The sequence below is a fragment of the Xiphias gladius genome, chromosome 2, assembly GCF_016859285.1.
Source record: "Xiphias gladius isolate SHS-SW01 ecotype Sanya breed wild chromosome 2, ASM1685928v1, whole genome shotgun sequence".
NCBI classification, from domain to species: Eukaryota; Metazoa; Chordata; class Actinopteri; order Istiophoriformes; family Xiphiidae; genus Xiphias; species Xiphias gladius.
Window position 1 is genome coordinate 18445709 of NC_053401.1, and position 20283 is coordinate 18465991.

Consider the following 20283-nt stretch of genomic DNA (forward strand, 5'->3'; position numbering starts at 1 on the left):
CATTGAAAACCCCTTAGGTAGATCAATCTGGACAAAATGAGAACGGCATTTTTCTGTCATGGTTTTAAAGGAAATACTATTTTAGATATGTTGATTGCATTGTATTTTGTCTATATAAATATTATTTTGACTTGTAGGGAGCTGTCAAATTAGCTTTGTACAACAGGACACATTTCAGTTTTAGAAAAATAACAACAACTTGTATGATAAACATCTTAAATTGGTCAACTGGGAGCAGAGGCACTCTGCAACAAGCTGACAGACACAGCCCTGACATATCATAGCCTTTAGTGCATGGTCAGGCTAAAAAGTGACACAAGGAAATGCATTTGCACATTGACATGAAGTAGGTGGGGCTGGCAACTTGGTGACATTGTGACTACTTGTGCGCTCAGTCGCTAACCAGACAGTTAAATTGTTGATTCAAGGGAATGTATTTATACTATCATCTCCAGTGTCACAACTGACTGCAAACCGTGTCACATTTAATTGGTGAAGCAGTTAATTGCAATTTATTCGTTGGCTGCAAGTAGTGATTATTTTCATTATCGACTGAATTGCAGACCAATTGCATAGTCAATAAAACGGCAAAAAACCTCCAAGATCCCAAGGTGACCTCTTCATGTCTTTTTTTAGTTCAACCTAAAGATAATAGTTTTACAAAGCACTGTGACTAAGAAAAGGAGTAAATCATCACATTTGAAAAGCTGGAATCAAGAGAATTTTTGGCATTTTTTTCACTACTTTTGCTTAAAACATGACACAAATGATTAGCCGTTTACCAAAGTAGGTGCTGATCATTTTTCTGTCATCGCCTATTAATCAATTAATCAACTAATCATTTCAGCACCACAGTTAAAACTCCAGCAGGGGATGGTTGTTTAAATTTGGATGGTGTGACACAACTACTATGCTAGTTTCATCTCTTGTTCTTGCTATCTTGTTAGCAAACAGTTGCCTATTTACACATTCGGCAGAGTTGCATTCCTGTCAACCTGAAAAACTTAAATACGATATTTACTGTCTTTTAGCTCTGTTTTTTGTTTCCACTCGTCTCTTCAGCTGCTACATGCTCCACTATGTTCACCAGCTAATCTTTAACTGTGTCTGTCTGCTGTTTACTGCTGAGCAAGTAGTGTACATTGTTGTTGCTGCCACTGGAAACAAGACTGAATAGAGCAATGACATTGAACCATACAATAAGTGTGAAGTTATTCCAAAACAATGAGCTAAAAGAAGCTAAAATTTTTTGTAGGCCTGCAAAGTTGAGTGATAATTATTTGTATTCATTAATACATTATTCAAAAACTTCATCATACTGCAAGTGGTTAATTCACTAAATAACAGTACAAAATGGTTTCTAAAACTAATAATGAATAAATAGAGATTATACAACAGTCCTTTGATTAATAATAATAAAGACAACATTGTGAAAGTTTAATGCCTGTTACCTTGTATTGAGGATGCTGGCAGTATGGTCAAATGGTTGATATTCCCTTAAACTTTGCTTTTCACATTTCGGCCATTCTATAGCATAGAAATCTGGGGATTGATCTAAATTACATAAAACATTTACTGAGTAATATTACCGGAATTACAGATTAGTTTGAAAATAATTTTCATATTATTTCAGATGTGTTGAAAAGGGGATATCTCCTATTACATTTCCTCAGGAATGTGGCCTTTGATTTATGGTAGGTATCTGTTAAGAAAGAGGGAGAGAGAAAAAGGGGGAGGAATGGAGTGACTGTGTGTGTGTGTGTGTGTCCAGTGGGTCCATAGTGTGGCTCACACCTTAATGATAATCAGGTTTTTTTTCTTCATGTTGTCTTCTTCGAGGGAAGTAATAGACAAATATTAATCAAAGATGACTCCTATCATGGTGGGATGAACTCCGCTGATGAGGTGTTGGTTGTTTAATCTCATTTGCCTTCTGACCTTTTGACCCATGAGCATGTCATAGATCTCTCTGACTTGCTAAAAGCTGGTATGTTTTTTGGAGAAAAATCCCACAGTATCCCACAGTAATGGCTTAACCGTGGGAAGGCAGGAAGGGAGATGTTTTCGGTTCATAACTATGAATATCCATAGCAAAAACTCTTTAATAGCCTAGGGACTGAGGCCAGCATATGTTGCTACACAACTGTCAACAGTAGTTGATTAGTCATTGGTCTTATCTTGCCCAGTTTTACTCATCTTACTCCTCTCGTTTACACCTGTGTACTTAGTCTTATATACTGCACTTTCTGTTAGTGTTCAGAGAACAGGGAAAGAACCAGATGAAAATTTGAGTTGAAATTAAGAGAAAAAGACAGGGTACACTTCACTGTCAGACTCTCTGCTGACAGTCAAGTCAGTTTTATTTATATAGTGCCAAATCATAACAGAAGTTATCTCAGGGCACTTTTCATATAAAGCAGGTCTAGATCGTACTCAGTAGACTATTATTTACAGAGACCCAATATTTCCCCATGACAGGTAACAGGTAGAAACGTTGAACAGAACCAGGCGCTGAGTAGGCAGCCATCTCTATAATAATAATATTAAAACTAGTAATAGGACTAATAATAAGAGTAGTAATATGACTTAGTATAAGACTAATAATAATAGTAATAATAAGGCTAATAATAATAATTGTAGCAGTGGCTGTTGAGCAAGATCATGGGTGGGTGGGTGGGTGGCTTGTAATCACAGATCCAGACTCTACAGCTCCGGAGGCAGAAATACCTGCAGAAAGCGACAGGAGGAGAGAGGAGAGAGACAAGAAAGCACAAAACTATTGGAGATAGAAGAAGCCAAGTTAGTAACATGCATTAATGGGATATGAAAGTCTACAGATGGAGAGGGAGAGGAGAAGAGATGAGTTCAGTGCATCATGGGTCTACGCCAACAGTCTAGGCCTATAGCAGCATAACTAAGTTTTATTAAAAAGAAAAGTTTTTAAGCCTACTCTTGAACGTTGAAAGGGTGTTTGCCTCCCGGACTCAAACTGGAAGAAGGTTCCACAAGAGAGGAGCCTGACAGGTGAAAGCTCTGCCTCCCATTTTACTTTAGGAACATCAAGTAAGCCTGCGTTCTGGGAGCGCTGTGTTCTCCTGTTCTAATGGGGTACTGTGAGCTGTTTAAGATATGATGGTGCCTGACCATTACGGGATTGGCAGGTGAGGAGGAGGATTTTGAATTCTATTCAGGATGTTACAGGGAGCCAATGCAGAGAAGATAACATAGACATCTCTTTTCTTAGTTCCTGTCAGAACTCGCACTGTAGCATTTTGGATCAACTGGAGAGTCTTGATGGGCTTGTTGGGGCAGCCTGATAATAAGGAATTGTAATAATCCATCCACAGAATAGTTTTTCTGAATCTTTTTGAGACAGGATGTACCTAATTTTTCCAATGTTACGTAGGTGAAAAAAGGCCTTCCTTTAAGTTTTTTCTATGTGGGAGTTAAAGGACATATCCTGATAAAACATAATTTTGAGATTTCTTACGATGGTGCTGGAGGCCAGGGAAATGCCATCTAGAGTAATAATGTGTTTCTGATGTGTTTGGGGCCAAATTCAATAACTTTTGTCTGAGTTTAATAGCAGGAAATTGTGGGTCATCCAGGTCTTTATGTCTTTAAGGCATGCTTAAAGTTTAGCCAACTGATCATTTTCATCAGGCTTCACTGACAATTAGAGTTGGGTATCGTCTGCATAACAATGAAAGCTTATGGAATGTCTCCTAACAATATTTCCTAAAGGAAGCCTATATAAGGTGAATAGAATTGGTCTTTGCACAGAACCTTGGGGAACTATGTGTCTTATTTGTGTACGTGGGATTCATCATTAACTTGTACAAACTGAAATCAATCTGATAAATAGGACGTAAACCAGCTTAATGCAGATCCTTTAATTCCAATTAAATGTTTCAGTCTCTGTGATAGGATGTGATGATCAATGGTGTGAAATGCAGCACTAAGATGTCAATATAACTGTGAGCGGCGATTCCAAGTTCAAGCCCTTTTGCGCTCAACAGAAGGAAGCAGCTCAATCGGCCAAAATTAAAGCCGCAAGCAGCAACAAGCGGGCTTCAGGCTTAAAAAAGCTAGGCAAAGTCACTTCAGCTAGTTTAATTCTGTTTAAAGGAGTGACACCAATCACTCACTTGTGTCATCATCACAAAGTCTGTAGCATTTCAGTAGTTCCGCCATTTGCCCTTAGGATCGCTCAAAGTGATGAGTTATATATGATAGGTGGCACATCAGTATGTCACTTCAGATTTTGGTTAATACTTGCCCCCAGAATATGTTCATCATAGTTGGTGAGATTCTGTCCAGCAGGTTTTGAAGCTACATTTTTTTGGTATTCGTGGTGCCCATTATGGGTCAGGCTCAAAACATTTTGGTACGCCTGTTCACAAACACAGACTCAGAATATCTACCAAGATTAATGATCACTGAACAGATCATTAACGAATTATGGCCAATTTCTTGCTGAGCCCCACCCGTGTGAAGTTTATTGGTCATTATCTTGAAAACTAAATAAGAATATCACCAAGCTTTGTACAACTTTTAATAAGCTTGGTCCAATGATGATCTGCAGAAAATTTGGTAGCGATTGGACCTACGTTTTGGGAGGAGATCAAAAATATGTTTTTCAAAAAAATTCAAAATGGCAGAAAATCTATCATGGCAGACTGCTGTGGTCCAAGTGGTTTTTTGTAGAGCACATTGGGTTGGACTTGTGTGTCAAGTTTCAGGTCAGTTGGACATACGGTGTGAGGGGCGTGTCCTTCCAAAATTGCATTATTGCGCTTTAATTACAGTGCCACCATCTGGTCGATTGGGCTTATGTTTCTTGTGAGGCCCTTGCACATTATTTCGAGTTATTGGGCAAAGTTTCATATTTCTAGTTCATTACAGCTCACGGCAATTTAAGCCAATTCAGCAGAAATATAATAATAACTAGAAAATCTGCATTTCCTGAAGAAAATGCATGTGATTGCTGTTGCCTTATTTTCTGACGAATTGAGCAGATGATTCCACAGTCTTACCATTTCAGGTATTTGCATTATTGATGCAGGAGTGCAGTGCCTATCAACCTGAACAGTAATAGTAGTTGCAAACCTATTAATGGCTAAAAAACATACAAAATAGTTTTGTAACTTGCCACACGTTTGCGTAGTCACAGCAATTTCTGACTATGTGGAGCATTTCACCAGTGGCCAGCTGTCTGTCAAGTTTCAATTCTGTAGTCTTTACACTTTTTTGAGATGTTAGTGATTTTATGCACTCCTCATTTAAAAAAAAAAAAAAAAAACTAATAATAACTAATAACTCGTTAACTATGAGATATATCAACAAGCTGTCTACAAGCTAATATGGCCTTGTCATGCTTGATATATTAAAAGTGGAACCATGTTTTTAGTCATCACTATCTGGAAGTAGTAGCGATTTGTATTAAGCAATTTTCGTTTCTTTACCATAGCTCCCTTTAGTGGAAAAATTGTATGAAAATTGGGAGTCTAATCTGGGTCTCAGTCTGTACATATAAGTCAAATTTTGTTGCAATTGGATGAAGCATTCAACAGTTACAGTAGGTTGAATTGATTTGATCACACTCAGAAAAAATTATTAGCAATTCATGAAAAAACGATACCTGATATCTCAAATCAAACATATGAGCAGTGTACGGGGTCGTCCAAACATGATGTGTACCAATTTGGTGAAAAATTAGTAGTATGCAAATTGACGTGGCCTAAATTAATCTCATCAGCATTATCCACTGAATCCATCGACACCAGAATTTTTCTTGTATAAGAAGAGATAATAGCGAAAACATATTGCAATAATTTTTAGCTCATTTATCACAACTTGGTGGCGCTATTGCTACCAATTTTTAGCATGTGAAACACTGAGTGATGGTGAAGCTGTTCACCAAGTTTTAGTCTTGTAGCCTTTATAATTTTTGAGATATCCATTATGTTCCATCATGTTTTGCTCATTCCCCATAGAAAACCATTCCAAAAGAATTAATTAAAAAAATCATATAAAATCAACCATTACAGTTATCTGCACCAAAAGTAATAGCAGCTATTCCCTAAACTTCCTTAAAATTTTAGCTTTGGAACCATGTTTCTAGCTGCAAGCGTGTAGGACTAGTAGTTTTCCAAAAAAATTCAGAAGAAGAAGAATAAATTATAAAGAGACAGCATTGGCAGCAATCACACAATAATAATAAACTGACACAAAAACAATATGGCTCTTTCCCTTTGGGGCAAAGTAAAGAGACATGTCCTTTGTCCAATGCAATTAGAAGGGCATTTGTAACTTTCACCAGTGCTGTCTCTGCACTATGATGCACTCTATATCCTGGCTGAAAATACTTGAATAAACCATTGTTATGTAGAAAGTCACACGACTGATTGGTGACAGCTTTCTTAGAGAGATCTTAGAGAGTAGTAAGGTCTATAGTTGGCTAAAACACCTGGATCAAGAAAAGGTTTATTAAGAAGAGGTTGAATTAAAGTTACTTTAAAGGACTGTGGTACATAGCCTGTTAATAAAGACAGATTGATCATATCTGGTAAAGAAGTGCTAACTAAGAGTGAAACTTCCTTAAGCAGCCTAGTTGGGATGGGGTCTAAGTGATAGGATGATGGCTTAGATGAAGAAATCATTGAAATAAGTTGGTAAAGGTCAATGGGAGATAAACTGTCTAAATATACCTTGGCATGAAGAAGTTTGGGCACTCCTGGTCAAAATTTCTGTTACTATGAATAGCTAAGCAAGTAAAGATTACCTGATTTCCAAAAGGCATGAAGTTAAAGATGACACATTTCTTTAATATTTTAAGCAAGATTACTTTTTCATTTCCTTCTTTTATAGTTTCAAAATAACAAAAAAGGAAAAGTGCCTGACACAAAAGTTTGGGATGGATGGCCAGTACTTAGTAACACACCCTTTGTCAAGTATCACAGCTTGTATACGCTTTTTGTAGACAGTTAAGAGTCTTTCAGTTCTTGTTTGGGGGATTTTTGCCCATTCATCCTTGCAAAAAGCATCTAGTTCTGTGAGATTTTTCGGCTGTCTTGCATGCACTGCCCCTTGGAGGTCTATCCACAGACTGATGTTTAGGTTGGAGGACTGTGGGGTAATGGCAGAACCTTCAGCTCTTGCCTCTTGAGGTTGTCCATTGTGGATTTTGAGGTGTGTTTAGGATCATTATCCTGTTGTAGAAGCCATCCTCTTTTCATCTTCAGCCTTTTTACAGATGGTGTGATGTTTGCTTCTACAATTTACTGGTATTTAATTGAATCCATTCTTCCCTCTACCAGCAAAATGTTCCCCTTGCCAAAGGGTGCAACACAAGCCAAAAGAATGATCAATCCAACCTGTGCTTAACAGTTGGTGGGGTGTTCTTTTCATGAAAATCTGCACCATTTATTACCTTTACCATACCTTTGCTGATTGCAGCCAAAAAGTTATATTTTAACTACATCAGTCCACAGGACTTGTTTCCAAAATGCTTCAGGCCTGTTTAGATGTTCCTTTGCAAACTTCTGACACCGAATCTTGTGGTGAGGACGCAGGAAAAGTTGTTTTCTGATGACTCTTCCATGAAGGTCATATTTGTGCAATTGTCTTTCACAGTTTAACAATGCACTACCACTCCAGTGTCTGCTAAATCTTCCTGAAGGTCTTTTGCAGTCAAACAAGGGTTTTGATTTGCCTCCCTAAGAATCATACGAGCAGTTCTCTCAGAAAGTTTTCTTGGTCTTCCACACCTTAACTTAAACTTCACCTATCCTGTTAACTGCCGATCCTTAAATACATTACTGAGGAAACAGCTACCTGAAAACCACTTTGCTATATTCTACCTGGCTATAGATGTCATCACTGGTCAGGTTAGGCAGGGGCCCAGAGAAAACTACAGAGTCAGACATTGTCTTTGCATATGTACACAACGACTCAACATTAATTATAGTGACCTCCAATTGGCGTAAGCAGGCTGTCTTTACCGCTGATATGAATAACAATTTACTATATTTACGCTTATCCTTAGCCAGCAGTTTCAAATTGGATTCACCCACTCCGGCACCAGGAATACATTTGACTATGGTCGCTGGTGTTGCTAAGTTTTACATTTTTCAAGATAGAGCTGCCAATTATCAGAGTTGTTTTCTCAGCGTGTGTGTTGCTGAGTGGGGAGAACGTGCTTGAAACATGAACTGGTTGATGGTGATCCGTGGGCTTCTGCTTAGGGCTATGCTTCTTGTTACGGACAGTCACCTAGCTGCCCTGGCTTCCCGGCTGCTCGGGATCTGCCAGAGTGGAAGTAGAAGCTACAAAAACTGGGTGCAGTGACTTCCCAGAGTCGTGTCGTTGCAGTGAAGTTGTCTGCTTTATTGCCATTACACCTGTTTAGAGATCTTTACCAAAAACTGTCCTCACTGACCGTATTTGTTAACCTATGCTATAGCTGGAGATGTTGCTGGGGGGATCGGTAAAGTAATAGTTTAGTATGCAAATTAGTCAAATTACTGAGATTTATAGGTGTAATTTTTATCTTTAGACAGAGCCAAGCTAGCTGTTTCCCCTTGATTCCAGTCTCTATGCTCAGCTAGGCTAACCTAAAACTGACTCCACCTCCATACTTCCTTAACACACCATTGAGACTGATACCAATCTTCTCAACTCACTCTAAGACGAAAAGCAAATAAGCACATTTCCTAAAAACTATTTCTTTCAATGTCTGAAAAAGGTATTAAAATAGTATTAATCATTTTTTACAAGTCTGCTTTTTTTCATCGTGCATAGAGAGGCTTCTTAGTATTGCGATACAAAGACATTGATTTACTAAATACAACTAAGTACAAATCAAATCCTTTGATCTTTTATTACCTGTTATTTTATCTCAAGCTACCATTAATCATTTCAGACTATTCCTTAGTTGTGGTTTTTGGAAATAGGAATCTTTTGCCAGCTTTGTTTCTTTATTTTGGTTATTAATTCCAGGTGGATTACAACGTGTGTTAGGAATTATTAATATGGCCAGTCAGTGTAGATTCTTTAAAAAAAAGGACTTGATACTTTCAGTTGTCCTCATCCCCAGTATCTCTCTTCCTTCCTCTCCCTGATCCACTCCCCAGGCTCCATGACCGTAAAATGTGTATCATCGGCCTGAGTGTGCTGATGGAGCTGCCCAGGCGACCAGCAGTGCTGGAGGGAGTCGCCGCCCAGATCGTCCCCTCCATCCTGCTCCTTTTTTTGGGCCTCAAACACCTCTACGCCTCCCGCCTCATCAACAAACCAGACTTCCTGGCCCGTGCAGGGCCTCAGGATGAAGACCAGAATGGTGAGACAAAATCAAGAAAGAGAAGATGGAGGAGTAGAGGACAGAAAAAATCTGAATGGAAAAAAATTGTGGATAATGTAAGACAGAGTTGGAGAAAAAAAAGCAGAAGGAAGGAGGACAGAAAGCAAGCAGAGATGATGATAGAAATTGGCTTAGTGACAATAATAAAATGAGATTCTCCATTTTTGCCAACATCGGATGTTCCACTGCTCAAATCTCGATTCAGCCCGAAGCTCAAATTAGCTGCAGCACATTTACTTTCTCATCCCCACAGGCTCTGCTTTGCTTCAGTCGAGCGTAAAGGAATTAGATTCCTAAACCTTGTCTACTGCTTGTGGGGCAGACAGATAAATTAACTTAGTTCTACAGTGACAGCTAAGGGTTTCTCCTGCGGCCTGGTATTTAAAATGCATTGATTTCACCATATTAAATGGTTCAGAATGGTGCATTCTTAATAGAAAAGCTTACATTTTCTTCCAGTCAGAGCTGAACGTGTTCTGGTTTTAAATATGCTTTCAGTCATGAGGGAAGAATATAAAAGGAAAGTGTACATTCAAAAGCATATAATGTTCAGTTTTTGTTGAAACTGTTTTAGAGAGGTGTTGATTCAACTGTATGGTCATTTTGAAGAATTTAGTTTGTGCTGCTGTTGAATTATATTGAGCTAAACTGACAGTTGTTTCTAATATTTTGTCCACCTCATTTATGTCAGAAAACTGTAATTGCAAAGGATTCCATTAAGTAACTCAAATTTCCCCCAAATAAAGAGTGATTTTTTTCCACTCAGTATGCCACCTGTTCATGAGATGTGATCATTAACAAAATCAATGCCCCCAAATTGCTGTGTTTATAAGGCTACATGTTCACTCTGTTTGTAGTTACTTTCACTTACAAAAACAACACCCAAGTGTAAAAATTTCACACCACAGAGCTTCAAGTGCTACTGTTGGACATCAAATGACAAAATGTCTGCATTTGCGTTGTGAGTTTAACGGAAGATGATCCTTGACAGTGACCTGCATAAAGACCCTGAGACAGCGTCCGAGAACTTTTCTTAACAGCTACTGAAATGCATGAGTTTCCATGCCAAAATATGCCAATACAAATCATAAAATTCAAAAGAATGTTGGCAATTCATGGCGATTGTGATAGAGGTAACTTGCATTAAGTTTTGTTGTCACATATTCTAACGTCACAGTCATCATTTAAGAAATTATAATTCTATTTTTTCACTTAAATCTTTATTGGCAATATATTGCAATATTAAACCATAACCACAACAACTCAAACAAACAGACAAACCTGTTTTGGAAATTCATTCACATTTTTTACACTCCTGTTGATGGATTAGTTTGAAGCACAGTTCTGATGTCGCCATTTTGAGTGTTGTATAATGTCCATTTTTTCCATTTTTTCTTCTAGTTTGCCTCTTGTAATCTCAAGATATCAGTCAGTTTTTCCATTAAGAAGATCTCGTCAATGATTGTTAGCCATTCGTCCTTTTTCAGTGGCATATCTTTAACCCACTTCCTTGTTATAACTTTTTTACTTGCAACAGGAGAGGATTTATAATTCTTTAATCAAAGATGTGTTTTTGCCTTGTAAGAAAGTTAGACTACCTGTACATCACTTGTACAACAGGTCAGACAGGACAGTCTGTGTGCTTGTCCAGGTAGAGTTTCTTTCTCTCTATGTGTTCAATGTTTGAAATGTCCAGAGAGTTGCCATTATTGATACTATAAGCTTTAATCTTAATGGGTGTGTTATTTTCTGTGTTGGCAGAGGAGATTCCAAGTGATGAAGATGAGGTGAATGATAACCGAAATGCCATGCAGCAGCAGTCCAGCACACCAACAGGTCAGGGCGGCGAGGTTGATGATGAAGATGAAGATGACTACTGGGATGATGATGGCTTTGAGGGAACCCCCCTGGAGGAGTACAGCACACCTCTTGACTACGACAACGGAGAGGACGAGTATCAGTTCTTCACCTCTGCCCTGCTCAGTAAGTCATCATTCAAATCTCTAACCACCACAAAAGTAGTAAAAGCCTTAACTGCAGAAAGGCAGAAGAGCTTGACTTAAAATGACAGGAGAAGAGGAATGATTCTGGCTTGGTACAACAAAACCACAAATGATCCTATAATCAAACTTTTATTCACTTACTGCAACCCAGTTATTTTTTACTTAAACCATTACAAAAAAGAAAAAAGTTGCAGATCCTAAAAGTTGAGAAACTGGTTTGACATTTTTGCTAAAATGATAACCCACTGAACCTGACACAATTTGCGTAAAAAATTTGCATTCCAAACTCGTGCAAATCTCAACACAGAGAATATACACATACCACTGGAATCAGTGGAACCTGCTCCTCCCAATGACAGCAGTATCTCTAATTTCTTTTGAGGCTAAACGTCCATAAATTCACTCATTCATGTTAAAAAAAATATATAATTTATAATCATCAAAGTTAGACCTTTGTTTCACTATCAGAGTAATCCAGGTGTTTTTGTACAACCATTGTTACGCAAACAGGAACTGCTAACAGCTAACACAGCATAATCTTTTATGATGCAAATTTGTCAAAATGAAACAGGAAATTTGAGTTTTCAACACAAGACTTGTCCATTATTACTTCGGGTCATGCTAACTTTGCACTTGCCCCCTCTTTTGCAGAGGTTTGGCTGAGTCCAGCAAAATGACGTACACGCCTCTTAAATCTTTCTAAATAAACCTCAGTTTAACAAGAATCATTTCAAACTCTTTTCACTGACGCTGCCCAAAAGTCAACACAAAAATCAGCGCCCTGGAGTAGGTATTGTAGCTAGCTTTAAGGGCCAGGGAAACTTGCTGGGTAACCAAGCTAGCTACCTGTTAATTTGCACCCACCATTGTTTACATGTTAGAGGGAACTGTTGATTTTACCCATGTACATGCAAGAACAATAGTAGATAAAGCTCTTTTTGATATACATAGTTTTACCAGAGGTTGTATTGCCCAAATCTCTGCAACAGGGCTGGGGGATATAAATGATATAAACACTGATCTCTATAGAAATGCTTGACCGTGTACTAATAACCCTGTCCCAACAAAGACACAAAGCAGCGTCTATCCCCATATGTGACTTCGGCACTCCCTACATTCCGTGACTCAGTCACAGGCTTCTCAGGGTAAACCTTATGTGGGAAATACCAATACAAATACTCTTTATTAATTTTTTTTTTACCAGTTATCCTGCAGCAGTTTGCATCTCCCGAGGTATTTTTGTGATGGCATCGATGTGTACTGTGTGCCCGGGATGAGAACATCTTTGCCCAGTGCAAAACCAACATTAAATATTGGACTCCCTTGTTTGTACATCAAACATGCTATTGCTTTTTGAATAGTATAAACGTGCAAATTTATAAGAATTTAGACAGGAATGATGATTGTTGTATAATTTATTTATATAATAGATTATCCATTTGCAACTCACACAGTCCTTGGTCAGTTGTCAGGTCCTGAATTCCTCTATATTTAAATTTTATATCGACAGATTTAAAAAACATGATCAGGATAAAATATTTTGCCATATCAGCCAGCCTTGATCCAAAATGGAGGTGGTGAGTAAGGCTGTCACAATAACAGCAATATTGCTTTACTGTGCTAACGACAAGCTAACCGCAGGGGCTGGCAATCAACCTCCACAACTGCTATGTTCATGTTTTTCTTTTTTTCATGGGCCTAGACCCATCTTGTTTTCCTTCTGGTCGCTCCAGTTGCCAACCACTGGAAAAGCACTTGTCTGATACTTAATATTAATTATATTTTGTATATTTATATTATTTATTTATTTATATAAAATACTGATTAATATTTCTGTAACAGATTTAAGGTTAGGACTTACTCTAAAAACTGTCCTGCAGCGTACCATTTTCCCCTTAAAACAAGCCGTCGTTCATGATTATAATCCTTCCAGGGGTCCTTTAATCCAGAATGGTAACTGGTGTTATTTTTCGATATTTCAAAAAATTTTAAACAAAATTGATAAATCAGTGTTTTGTGTCCTTATTCATCTATTATTTACATCAAAAACAACTGTTATTGTGTTCTGATTAATTAAATTGATGGCGGCCATATTGACTCTATCTCTACCAATCATAAACTGTGTTATTGAACCGTGCGTAAAGAGCTGAGCCAAAGAGGTTCACAAAATGGTGGATCGCTGATTTACAAACATGATTTGGAGGGGTCTTTGCTTTGTCCCTAGCATTTAGAAATCTATTGCAGCATGAAAGCACCCTTAAGAGACAAAATACTCTTTAAAGATAGTAATCTAAAAGTTGTGTGTGATATGGCGCTCTAAAAATAAATTTTAAATTCAACAAAGTGTTTAGTAAATGCATTGGGGAGCTCATTGATGAAAAAAAATCTTTTTCAGTGCTGTTTATTAATATTTTCCTCCAAAAAGAATTAGTAAGGGTAAATACTCTGACTGAAGTTAATGACAGGCTAATGATAAGAGAAAAAGGGTAATGCAATGGAAGGTGCTATTGTGATGCCAAGCCATTTTTTGCCCTGTTTCAGCTACAGTTGATCTTGGCTGCATGGTAAATTTGATATATTGTTATTTTCACAAGGGTATAACTTAAATATCAAGCGTATTGGTGTGTATGGACACAGGACACACAGCCGGATGTCCCCATGGAGTTTAATCAGGATTGCTCTAAGACATGTAGAGTTGTGGCCAATTTCCTGCTAAGCTCTGCACTTCAAAGTTTTTTCATTGATGGCAGCCATGTTTTTTGACCGATTTTGCCCATTTCTAATAGAATTGTGTATCTCAGTCCCATAAGACTATATACCGAATTTGGTGTTGACAGAGTCAGAATCCAAAAAGTCTGTCATATTACTGTTTTTCATCATATGCAAAATAGCAAAAAAATCCATCATGGTGGTGTTTTTTGTACAAAGGGCTTTTTGTTTTTATTTGCACATCATTTCATTTATGATGTCAAATTTTAATTTGTCTAGGTAATTCCACCTAACAGCAAAATAAGCAAAGGCATAAGATTAATATTAGTCACCGGAGTATGTGCACCAAAATTTGTAAGGTAAGGTAAGGTTTTGAGGTACACATTTTTGGTGTTTGTGGTGCCCCCTATGGGTCAGGCTCAAAACACCTTGGTAGACCTATCTCCAAACACAGACTGAAAATGTCATCAAGATTTATGATGAAGGGAAAAATCATAAGTGAATTATTGTTGATTTCCTGCTAAGCCCCACCCTTGGCAAACACTTTTTTCATTTATAGCAGCCATGTTTTGGGGCTGATCTTGCCTATTTATAATAGAATTGTGTATCTCAGTCTAACAAAACCCAATTTGGTGTTTATACAGTCAGAATCCGGAAATTAGATCTCGCTTTCCTGTTTTATAAATTATGCAAATTAGTAAAAAATCGATCATGGTGGACTTTTATGGTCTAAGAGGCTTTTTTGTAGAGCACATTTAGCTGGACTTGTGTGTCGAATTTCAAGTCGATCGGATTTACGGTGTAAGGGGCATGGCCTTTCCATAAATTGCAGTTTTTGTCCGTCATTACAGTACCACTATCTGGCCGATTGGGCTCATTTTTCTTGTTAAGCCCTTGTACATAATTTCTGCTAATTGGTCTAAGTTTCATGTTTCTAGCTCCTTCCAGCTCAGCAATTTGAGTCTTAAAGGCAAAAACTAATAATAATAATAATAATAATAATAATAATAATACCGATAAACCAGCACGAACATAATAGGGTTCTACTCCTTTGGGGTTAGATCCAATATAATAGCCTAACTATAAAGCTTATTTATATAGCACTAAAATCAGGATAATTTAAGTCATTTGCAAAAACAAATAAAAAAGGTGGCTCAAAGGTGGTGTAGGGAAATTCCTACACCGTGACAGCCCTATTTGTGAGTGCAAAGTTTGCATGATTCAGTCAGAAAGGCAACAATTATAAAAATAAGACCCAGGCTGAAAAACAACTGAATTTTCTTGAAATGGATGACCCAGTGGGGACAGCTTTGTCGGGATCAAAATGCTGGACCCCACAAGTTTAAATCGATGTTTGAGGCTTAATACTTGGACTTAGTTTAGAGTTAGAATTAGGTGAATCTTAGGGTTAGGGTAAGGGTTAGGGTTAAGCATTCAGTTGTGACGGTTAGGGTAAGGGGCTAGGGAATGCAATATGTCAATGACAGGTCCCCACAAATATAAGTATAACAAGGTTGTGTGTGTGTTTGTGTGCTAGGGGTCCAGAACACTGATGCAGCCTGGTACCAGAGTCTGACGGCTCCACTCAGTGACGACCAGAAAAAGCAGTTGCAGGAGATCTACAGCATCTCACAGCAGAGGAGGAGCACTGCCGCCAAGGGCCAGTGGTGAGAGAAAACACACAAAAAAGGGGAGGAGAAGAGCTTGTTGGAAGCAGAGGGAAAGAGAGAGATAAAGAGACAGAGACAGGCAGGACAGGGATGTAACATGCTCAAAAGGGTCAGTGAGAGATGTCTCTTAATTGGAACATTGGCCAGAAGTGTTGTTCTGTCACAGTTTTTTTAGTATTAAGTGGAGATTTCCAACTTCTGACACTCAGAAATCTGATGATAGGGCTTTCCAATCTCTAGAACCTACAGCATCCTTTATGCTTTGACCCTCAGTTTGGATAAGGAGAGACTTCACACACACAAAGGACCTCTCCCCTTTTTTCAGTACATAATTCCACCTAAAATCACAAATTGTGTTTACATTTCTGTTTGTGTATAGATTATACAAGCTAGATACACCCCGGTAATTACTGATCTTTAGAGGTCTTGGTAGGTATATTTTTTAACATAGTTAGCTTATCTTAGCTGTTTCCCCCTGCTTCCAGTATTTATGCTAAGCTAGGCCGACCACATCCTGACTCCAACTCTGTATTTATCACACCGACATGCGAATGATATTGAGATTCTCATCTCACTCTCATAAAAAGAAAGCAAATATGTGTGTTTCCCACAATTTTGAATATAGTTATTTTTTCAGATACCTATTAGTAATTAGTAATTAGTAAATGGACTGGACATATATAGTGCATTTCTAGTCTTACTGACCACTCAAAGCACTTTAAACTACTGCCACATTCACTCATTCACACACATTCATACACATTCATACAGCGCTTTTCTATACAAACAGCGCTTTCTATACACACACATTCACACACCGATGATACATTGGAGGCAATTTGGGGTTCAGTATCTTGCCCAAGAACACTTTGAGATGTGGACTGGAGGAGCCATCGACCTTCCGGTTAATGGACGACCCGCTCTATCTCTGAGCAACAGCCTGAGCCATACTAGTACTTTAGTATTTTGTCCATTCTGGAGCTCCAGAAACAGAATTAGTAAAGAAGCCCTTAAAAACATACTGTATTGCTTAGTCTTATGTAGAACTGAATTTTATTGTGTTTTCAGAGCGCTGAGGAGACAGATGAACTGCAGAGTCAGAAGAGGGGGGTGAAGAAGAGAACAGCTGGTCTGACCTGACCTGAAGTGAATTTCAATCTATTCTGAATGATCTCAGTCCAGATCAGGCCATATTTTAATGGATCCCACCAAAACTAGGTCCCAGGGTGGCATCAGAACTGGATGGAGTAGCAGGGGCTGAATTGGCATTATAACAATTTCGGACCTAGTGCACTGTATAGAACCACAGCCCATACTGGGATATTCCTACCACCAGGACAGGACTACTTGCGTGCGTGTGTGTGTGTGTGTGTGTGTGTGTGTGTGTGTGTGTGTGTGTGTGTGTGTGTGTGTGTGTGTGTGTGTGTGTGTGTGTGTGTGTGTGTGTGTGTGTGTGTGTGTGTTTGTATGTTTGTTTGTTTGTTTGTATGTTTGTTTGTTTGTTTGTGTGTGGACTCCAGAGAAAGGTCTGCATTATGAATATAAATGTCCTTGACCAGCAAAATTCATTTAGGTTCTTGTACAGTGTAGTCCTTTGATTTAAGTAATTGTGTGTGTGTGTGTGTGTGTGTGTGTGTGTGTGTGTGGGAGAGAAAGAGAGAGAGAGAGAAAAACTGTAAAAAAATAAAAATAAAAACACATCAAAGTCTGTGTTTGTACGTACTGTAAGTGCTTGTTTTCATCTCTCTATAGCTGAACAATATTTGTCATCTCATGAAGCGAGGGCCCATGCAGATCAAGAAGAGCCCTATTTCCATCAGGGTGCCTTGTATACAGACTGCAGACGAATTGTGAAGATCAAGGTCAAAGACTTGTGGCCTCCGACTATGACCTCAAAAATGAAATGTAAAATGTAGGGGGATCACGGGAGAAGCATTTTTTTTTCTTTCTGTTTGCCCCTGGGTTTTTTTTTTTGTTACAGTTTTCAGAACTAATTTAAGAAAATCATAAAAGTTCATGTAACATTTTCCTGAGTTGTTCTTGTTATTCTATCCTTCCTTACTGCTTCCTACCTGTACTAAACAACATATTCGGTGTTTTGGCTGTGTTAATCCCCAAAGATGTCTGTGCAAAATTTCATGACAATCCATCAAATAGTTGACGATTTATTTTTTGTGTGGACCAAAATGGTCAGCTCCATATTGCCATTCCTGGAGCCGTGCAGCTAGCATCTAAGGGCATAAGCAGCTTGTGCTGCACTACCTTAGCTACAATACTAATGTTTCTAGCAATAGATCACTACATGTCAGAGACTCAAACTGTGTTTTTGTAACAAACCTGGTAGCTTCATCTGCAGCTGATATTTTGCCAAGAAAATTATCTTTTTTGTCTGCTCTGATATTTGGCCACTTTTGTTATTGTAAAGTTCTGTAAATTCAGAAACATAAGTTATTCATTTTTCGTCCATCTTCCAGTTCAAGCAGTGGTCAGCAGCAACTGGCTGCAACAACAAAGGTCAGCACAACTCGGGTCAAAGTTAAACAAATTTGAATTTTCGGTGCACCCCCAAGTGACGCAGAGTCGTCACAGAGCCATATCTCATACACAGTAATAGTGGAGGCGGGCACAAAAGCTATTTTTTTCCACAGCAATATGAATACACCTTTAGAACAACACCATGGGTTGTTTGTTGGAATTCCTAATATGACCTATGTTTAAAGTTAACTGACAAGCAACCTCTAGTGGCTATGTGCATTATGACTCTTGTCTGTGTGAAGCAAAGTTCAGAAGTAGTTCTCTACCAACGGTAAAAGTTTGTTTTGTTGTTTTCTTTTAACCCTGAACAAATTTTTTTTTACCATGACAGTGAAGGTTCTTTAAGTTATTTTTAACCAAACCACAATCTTTACCTAACCTTAACAAAGTAGTTTTCTGCCTAAACCTTACCAAATCTTAAACATTGGTGGAAAATCAGGAAATAGTCATGATTAATTTCTTGATCTCCATCACGAGATAATGCAGATGTAGAGTTTTCATATCAATCTGCCCTTGAACTCCTATTACCATGCAAGAATCTATTCCTCCCTCATTAGTTTTCTGTCTCTGCCTCCCCATCTCTGTCTGCAAGTTTTGTAATCATTTGTTCAGTATGCGAATGACACGGGCTGGGGGTAGATGTTTTTTGGCTGACATATCTAGGCCAAGCGAGGATACTGCTGCAGCAGTAACGAGCATTCCCACGCCAGGAGAAGTGGATGTTATCAAGAGAGTTGCAGAGGAGAAAGTAAAGACCAGTGAAAAATCACCACATCCACTGTCAACACTGTAAAGGTTGAATGCATTTTCAGCCCCACTTCCAGCCTCTCGACACACTGGTTTGAAGGATATGTGAAAATGTAAAAAGATAGATTTATCATTGGTTCAAAGTCTGCTGCTTTCAGCTATGAACAGGAATATCAATAGAGCAGAGGGCTTCAAGTACACTGGAACAAAAAACGGAAAAGGGAAAACAGGTCCAATCAATCAGTTAACATAACATGTAGTTGCTGTTCATATTTGATTGTGAGATGTGCATGTGGAAGTAGAACTAGCAGCCAAGCATGTGAAAATAGCACAATGCATAAAATCAGGCAGATACAGGTCAGGATCTGCCGTTAATGTTCAAATCAAACATCATAATGGGCAAGATATGTGATCTCAGTGACTTTGACTGATTGTTGATGCCAGATGGGCTGGTTTGGGTATTTTTGAAACTGCTGATCTCTTGGGATTTTCAAGCACAACAGTCTGTAGAGTTTACTCAAAATGGTGCCAAGAACAAAAAACATCCAATCAGCGTCAGTTCTGTGGATAGAGATGTCTTGTTGATGAGAGAGGTCAGATGAGAATGGCTAGACTGGTAAGAGCCAGCAGAAAGGCTACAGTAATTCAGATAACCACTCTTTACAACTGTGGTGAGCAGAAAAGCATGTCAGAATGCACAACATGTCCAACCTTGAGGCAGATGCACTATAACAGCAGGAGACCACATCTGTTTCCACTCCTGTCAGCCAAGAACAGAAATCTGAGGCTGCAGTGGGCACAGGATCACCAAAACTGGACAGTTGAAGACCGGAAAGAGGTAGCCTGCTCTGAGGATTCTGGATTTCTGTTGAAGCACGCAGATGGTAGGGTCAGATATGGTTTCAACAGCATGAATCCATGGACTGAAACCTGCCTTGTGTCAAGAGGCGAGGCTGTTGGGGGTATAATGGTGTGGGGAATGTTTTCTTGGCACGCTTTGGACCTCTTAATTCCATTCAATCATGGTTTGAATGCCAAAGCCTATCTGAGTAATGTTGCTTACCATGTACATCCCTTTATGGCCACAATTTACTATCTTCTAAATGCTACTTCCAGCATGACAATTTTTTTCCAATCACAAAGCAGAAGTTGTCTCAAACTAGTTTCATGAACATGAAAATGAGTTCAGTGTTCTTCAGTGGCCTCCAGATCTGAATCCAACAGAACACTTTTGGGATCTGGTAGAATAGGAGATTGG

General features: G+C 38.5%; 1 protein-coding gene across 1 annotated transcript in view; it reads left to right on the top strand.

The window, feature by feature from the left end:
- The window catches only part of ipo8 (importin 8), a 48863-nt gene extending 31676 nt beyond the window's left edge, over positions 1-17187 (top strand). Inside the window, exons 20-23 of the mRNA XM_040153216.1 lie at positions 9135-9340; positions 11123-11344; positions 15611-15740; positions 16812-17187. Of these exons, the coding sequence (XP_040009150.1) occupies positions 9135-9340; positions 11123-11344; positions 15611-15740; position 16812 (559 nt within the window). The 3' untranslated portion in view covers positions 16813-17187. The remainder of the gene's footprint in view (positions 1-9134; positions 9341-11122; positions 11345-15610; positions 15741-16811) is intronic.
- The last annotated feature ends 3096 nt before the right edge of the window (positions 17188-20283 follow it).